Source organism: Tetrao urogallus (assembly GCF_951394365.1).
Source record: "Tetrao urogallus genome assembly, chromosome: 1".
Classification (NCBI taxonomy): domain Eukaryota; kingdom Metazoa; phylum Chordata; class Aves; order Galliformes; family Phasianidae; genus Tetrao; species Tetrao urogallus.
The window spans coordinates 87,091,919-87,099,211 of record NC_136813.1 but is presented as its reverse complement, the minus strand read 5'-3'; the positions used below and the strand labels follow the sequence as shown (position 1 = coordinate 87,099,211).

General features: G+C 40.9%; 1 protein-coding gene across 1 annotated transcript in view; it reads right to left on the bottom strand.

Moving 5' to 3' along the window:
• Nucleotides 1–416: 416 nt before the first annotated feature.
• Nucleotides 417–7,293, bottom strand: part of DSCAM (DS cell adhesion molecule) — a gene marked incomplete at both ends in the record, with an annotated part of 449,568 nt that continues 442,691 nt past the window's right edge. Inside the window, one exon of the mRNA XM_079539395.1 lies at nucleotides 417–757. Within this exon, the coding sequence (XP_079395521.1) occupies nucleotides 417–757 (341 nt within the window). The remainder of the gene's footprint in view (nucleotides 758–7,293) is intronic.

The window sequence follows — 7,293 nt, the reverse complement described above, 5'->3', positions numbered from 1 at the left end:
ATCAATGCTCCTGCTGAATTCACAAATAGGGTGATTTTTTTTTTAGTGATATTTTTTTTCCCTTTTTAATCTTGTTCGATGGAACTTCCAGTTAAAATGTTTAAGTTAAGTCTCCATGCACTTCGTAGAAAATCAGTAAAAACACAAATGCTTGTGAAGATCAGAAAACTGGACTCTTTTACCCAAAAATTCAGATGCCCAGTCAGATGAAGGTCACACTCAGACAGAAAAAAAGCAAGAGAGTCTTTGCACTGTCTGTCGCTCATATTATTATTTTTTTTTCTTTTTTTGTCAAATATTTTGGCAATCTTCTTCTTTAATTATAAATATTGGAATTCAATAAAAAAAAGGTAGCTTTCATTGGATTTTTTTTCATTGTAAATATTTACAGCCACTGTCCAGCCATGCTCTTTTTGTTATACCAGGGTGTACGATTTTGCGTAGGGGTTGTTCCCTTTCAAGTGGCCCCGGGAGTCCAGCAGGGATTCTTGAGAGCTGCTCATTTTGGCAGCCTGTCCTAGCTCAGCTCCTTCTCGCTGAGGTAAAGTTGCCACAGCACCGGGTTGCCATGACTGAGCTTCTCTCGTGGAGGACGCCTCCATGGGGATTGGCTCCAGGACAGTGGGGCGCTTCAAGGTTCGGCTTTTCTGTGGCTCCAAGCAGGCTTGCCCCAAACCCAGGTCTCTGTTTGCGCCTTGCACACCGCGGTTCAATAAAAAGTCCATCCGAAGGTACGGTGGCAAATGCACAAGGTCACCTGGGGAGGCAAAAAGGAGAAATACATGCTTACTTACAGCCCATGCCCTGGCTGGGGGTTTCAGGTGGGTGGGTTTGGTCAACTCAGCAGAGAATCTGTAACCGACCCGGCTGCAGCACTGACGATTATAATAATAATACATCATCTCAGATACATTTCTCAGATGTAACTATGTTGTGTTCTTATGCAGTCAATGGTAATGGACCAACTAGCTACTTGGGCAGCACCCTCAGAATGGTTAGCTCATATTTCTTATCTCAAAATAATGACTGTAGTGAGCACAATGTATTTTATGTACTCTCAAGGCACGAAGAAGATAAATCGAAAAAAGCCAGTTGTTTTTCTCAAAATCCTAAAACAAAAGATCTCAGTCTTCACTTGTCAAAACCTGAATAATGTGAATGGCTGGGAGAGTTCCATGCCTTATTTCTCATTTTGAATGGAAACCTCCATGATTAGAATCAATTACTTCCAATCTAGAATCATTTAAAATCAATGCAAGAAAGTTAAGGTTACAGATTTATAGATAATTCTGAATAAAAGTACTCCTGTCCTAATATAACAATATTTTCCTGCCATCCATCATCGTTTTTAAGCCACAATGATTTTCCACCATTAACAGTCCCGTGGCCAGCAATATGCTGCTGTTCTGTGGCAACAAAATGCACCGCAACTGGCATCCTCGCTCTGGTATTACCCTTCTTCCTTTCTGTTCCCTTTTGCCAAGTAAAGTCTTGACAATACTCACATGGACATACTTGTGTTGGCATGAAATACACGCAGGAAATAGCCCTTTCAGTACTCCTTGTTTATTATTTTCCCTGATTCATGAGCATTTCTATTTGTGTGTGTTGATGGCTCAGTCCAGAGGATCTGCCTTTGCAAAGCTGCTGAGTTTCAGTAGGTGCCTTGGCCCTGCTATCTGAAATTAAGCAGACGTAAGCACTACCTTCCATTTATCTGTACATCTACGTGACCTGCTACAGAAATCAGATTGACTTATTTATTCTCCCTTTGCCTGTTAGGTATTCTTGAAATTGCTTCAAGGAAATGAGGGGCAATCAGATATATAACGACATTAACTTCTAAAAATATTTGATGGTGTAACCTCACATGTTTGTATAAAAAAAGCGCTGTTACAGGCACAGTCAAAAACAGCATTTTTGCTTCTTTACAGACTTCTGCAGGTATATCTCTTCCTTCTTATGGCTGGTATCAACACCATATTATCCACAGATGGGATGCAGCCTGAATGTTTAAAGCAGAAGTCTCTTGGTCCTACCACTTCTTTGTCTACGTGAGCTATTTACGGCCATAGAAATCAAGGCTGACCTGTGCCAGTGGCATAAACAGTAGACCAGAGAAGCACTTATTCGTAATAAAACAAGCTATAAAAATTTCATTTTTCCTAACCAAGGTAAAAGCTGCTCAGCGCTCTAAAATAAAACAAGCCCTTTACTGCAATTCGTACCCGAAAGACTAACAGCGTCTGTTCAACCCAAGATTTCAGGTCACAGACCAAGAATTGCTGAGAAGCTACATTTGGACAGAACCACTCTATATTCCTATAGAAATGCCCCAGGCACTGTCTGACACCATATGCTTTGTTCTAGTTGCACCTCCCGCACAGACGCACAGGGTGCATCTGCGGTGGTGTAGAGTGTTTAACCCCTACGAACATATGCATATCTCAAGGTTAGGCTGACAACAGCAACATTTATGTAAGGTTGGAGAGAAAGGGGAGGCTTGTACACATCATCACACATATTACCACTTGAAAAATGGACTGTGGCAGAGTTAATTAGCTTTACTCGTTTGCCTTATTTTCTCATAGTACCTCCCACGCCAAACACATCAGGCATATGAGAGCTGGTTCAGCTGAGACAGCAGTGTGCCTGACTCTGAAGTGAACTACGTCAGGACATGGACAGCCATTTCTGTAGCTTAACATATCACTGTTTCTTGAAAGCAGTGGGTAGGCACAGACTATTAAAAGGGATGAGTGCTGAACCTTACAGAGATGAAGGCTGGTTTTCAAGCTGCTGTCTAGACATTTCTCACATGAAGTCGAGAGCCTTGGGTTATATAAAAAAGACCTTTTTTACTTTCCCCTCCATAAATGCACACAAGAAGACATAATCAATAATCTGTGCAAACAATATGCAGTCACTTTTCTGTGATTTTTTTAAATGACTTGCGGCAAAGTTTCAACAGGACCGTAGTAATGAGAACTAGAGAGTGGAACTTCTTCTATGGAGCTAGAAATGCAGTGCACAATATCCAACACTTGCTTAAACTGTGCACTAATTATTTGATGTGCTGTACACTTTTTTATATCATAAGAAGTGCTCTTTAGAATCTGCAAGAAACATCTTTCCCTGCAACTTCCTACACAATAAATCTTCAAAAACCACTGCAAAAGAAAAAAAAAAAAGATAATGTAACTTCTTTTCCTAGGATTGAAAGGGTATCACAGTATGAAACCAGCCTTTGATTTATAAGAACTAGCATATTTCTGACTTCAAAACATTGTCTTTGAACTACAACCACACTTTTGGCAATCCTACATCAATTCAGAAGGTATTTTAAAGAAGATTAAAAGACACTTGCCGTATGGGTTTACTTGGAGAGATTTGGGTTGTTGTCCTTCTGTAGACATTTTTGGTTTCTTACTAATCAGCTGAATGATACATTTTTTCAGGCAAAACATTATGAAGTTTCAGGATGGTTCACTGCCTCTGATGCTCTAATTACTTCTTCTCAGCGGTGTGTGCGCCTTATTAGTAATGAAAGCAAACCTTTCAAGTGCGTGAGCACTACAAATGAGCGTGTTTAATAATTCATGCGCTTTGGCTTAATTAGCACAAAAGTCATTCAAAACCCATAGTTTTAAGGTGCATTTTTTAGAAAAGGGAAGTTTGCTATATTTAGAAACTCAAGAGTTTGTACACAAATAACAAGCATCCAATCAAATCCAAATGTGGCAACTTAAACCAAAGCTACTTCTGTGTTTTTTTTGTTTTTGTTTTTTTTTTTTGGTCAGCCCTCTAATGAATTATTTAGTATAGTATACTGAAGAAAATGTTACCTTCAATAAACATTTGTAAATAAATAACAAAAATCCCCTACCACATACAGCAGAAACAACTGAATTTACCAGAAAGGGAGTAGTTTCTCATTTAATGGAGCATTGAGCAAAAACAGAGTACTTTTACTTCAGTACAACAAAGCTGATACAAGAAGTTTGGAAAAAAAACCCACACAATATGTATTTTTATCCTCTTCTGGAGGTCAGCATCAGGTACAGGGAGGCTTGGGTTGAATTTCACATGAAGAAAAAATACCACTGCTTATCTTTTCTGTGATTTTATTCAAGATAGCTTTCTTGTTCGCAGAACTAAACCACACTGCCATGCGCTCTTTTCTCCCTGAAGATTTACCTCATTCTTTCAAATGCCAGAGAATTTGCATGTATTTTTGCTTTCATCTGCTCCAGAAAAATCTAAAGAACTATGCTATATTGGATCCAGAGATCATCACAGAGTGTAAAAAATATACTTTTAACAAGCTATCATGTGATAGTTATATGCATTTGATCATGAATCATAACTTCTACTAAAGCAAAGGCAATTTTTCTTCACAATGCTACAGCACAAATCTCTTCAGTTCCGATGACTGACGAGTTTCAAGATTTGATTGCCATGTGAAAGAAATTCTACCTCACTTGCAAATTATTTTAGGAAAGTTTATAATGTATAATGTATAATGACTGCTAACTGTGACAGGATATTTTAGTCAACAAAGGTAAGAATAAGGTCAGGTGAACGGGGTGCTCACATGACTCTTATTTGAAGAAGGGAGTGGGTACAAAAGCTCTTACAGATCTCATAGGATCAGAGGGTATGCCAGAACTGAACCTGTATAGCTCAGTCAGCAGGGAAAAATCACCTCACTAATGCAGTTATTTTGAGTTGGGAGGCTTCCTTCCATTGTGCAATGCTGTAGGAGTGTGCGAAGAGCTGAAGTGCTGGGCATTGTTTGCCTTGCCCTGTGTTTGTAAGAAAGAGCTGATGGGATTATTGTGTTCTCATGTGAAAGGAAGCAAAGGAGACAGAGCTGCTGACAGCTCGCTCTAAGTTCAGGTTTATGCTGATTAAAAAGTCGAGGGGGCTTCCCAGCTCTCCAGCACAGCAAATAAATCAGTGAAGCCTTTGCTGATGCTCACAAGCTGGCTGCTGATGCTCACCGGCTGTTCTTCAGGAAAAGATTGCCCTTAGGAAAAGTGCATACTGTAAATGAGGAGAGACTGGAAAGTTTGCTAGACAAAGGTGAGAGGCTTTATGAAGAGAAATAGCACAAGCTATGTTTGGAGTCTTTGCCATTTCAAAACCTGGCACACCATTAAAGCTAGCAAGCAGAGCTTCCTTAAACAGCTGCAGCTGGATTGACAGCAGCAATAAAATTTGCACAATTGGTGCTGTTGGTGTGTGAAGCAGGCTCATGCCCTCTTGCCCTTCACCTCCTGTCAGTGTGTCCAGCACAGAGCAGCCCACACTGCACCACCAGTGCTGCCACGGCAAGAAGACAGGCATGACATAAAATCAGCCAGAAAAATGTGGATGAACTGACAAGGATCACTGAGTCCAACTTCAGGCTTCATGCAGAACCACTCAAAAATCAGACCCTATGCCTGAGAGCACTGTCCAAATGCTTCTTGAACTCCAGCATTGGTGGCCGTGCACGCAGCCCTGTGCAGCCCGTTGGTGCAGAGCCTTTCCCTGACCCCCAGCTGCCCTCCCCTGACGCAGCTCCATGCCGTTCCCTCGGGCCCTGTCGCTGTCACACACAGCAGAGCTCAGCGCTGCCCCTCCGCTCCCTGTGAGGAGCTGCAGCCGCCACCAGGCCTCCCCTCAGCTCCTCTGCTCTGCGCTGAGCACAGCCAGGGGCCTCAGAGCACACACGTTGCCCTCAGAGCCTTCCCCATTTTTGCAGCCTTCCTTTGGACGCTTTCTAACAGCTTTATGTCCTTTTTGTATTGTGACACCCAAACTTGCACGCAGTACTCTGGATGTAGCACCACCTTCCCAGTGCTCTTTATTTAATAATCACTTTCTTAGGAAGGTGGCAGCAAAATGGAACAATCAAACAGTAAAAAAAAAATAATTCAGAAAGATGTTTTAAACAACAGAGCTCCACTCTCTGGTGGAAAGGAAGGAAGGAAGGAGGAGGCATGCCCAGCTTGTTAGTGGAGAAGCTGCAGTGAGAGCAGGTGTTCAAACTCTTCATTTCTTTTGTTTTCAGCTCCTGTTCAACTGCCCAAGAAAATGATGGAGCATTTGGGTCCAGCTTTTATACTGACTGAATGCATAATGACTTGTCCTTGCTGGATGAGGCCAGCAAAGCATCTTGATGCATTTCAATCGCTAACCTGCAGCCTGCCAGGTTCCCTTCTCCACAGAGGCAAACAAGAGAGCTCCGTGCTCCATGCCTTTGACACTCATCCCATTAAACATCTCATGCTTCTCACAATGTTTTGGCGGATGAAATAAAATCATGTTTGTGCTCACACAGGAAACAGACAAAGTTCTTCAGAAAAACACCAACTTTCCCATTTCTAGACTGAGAAATCAGAATTCCCTATCACATCTTTGAGGCTGTATTTTACATCTGGCAAGTTTCATTTTAATTCCTCCATAATAACTGCACTCCAAATGTTGTTGACTGCAGTCACTGGAGTTACCTCTTAAGAGACATCAGGGTATGAATAAAACTGTAGTTCAGGAGCCAAATTTTCTGCCAGTATAAATCAGAGTAGCAATATTGATTTCAGCAAGACTGTAAATTGATTTATACTTACTGGAGATTAGGTTTAAGTGACTGAAAATGAGAATTCCACCTAATGTGGATCATTTTTTTAAAGGTGATTCATTTTGTTGTTTAGATTTAAGCCTTCTATTTCCAAGAAAAAGTCCTAAATCAATGTGTTTTAGAGCAGAAGTATGGCTCGTATAGTTAAACTGAGATCATACATCTATAATACATCAGCATAACACACTGTGCATCTGTCTAGCAGGGTGACAGGAGATCTGATTATGATATTGTTGCCTTGTCTTGAAATGTGTAATGAAACAGGAACTGAAGCACTACATTTTTGCTTGGTATTTGTAGAAGCAGAACTTTGGTCTTACATACTGCACTTTTAAAAAACCTGTCAATAGGTTTTGTCCCTTTCAGAATAACTCCAGTGTTTACGGTAAACTGTGTTATTGTCAAGGGCTTCCCCACTGCTGCGCTGGGGATGTAACAGGAAGAACTGATTAACTCCAGGGGCCAGATGGATTTAGACCTATGAAGTACTCCTGTGGATGTTCAGTCTCAGAAGACCAGTGCTCCTGCAGAAATGGGTCTGTTCTTTTTCTACTTAATGCAACATCTATACTCAAAAAAAAACTTGTAAAATGGACCTCACCATATAAATCAATACGTACTCCAAAAGTGAAAGTTAGACAAATTGTCAATAAATAATGAAACTGTGA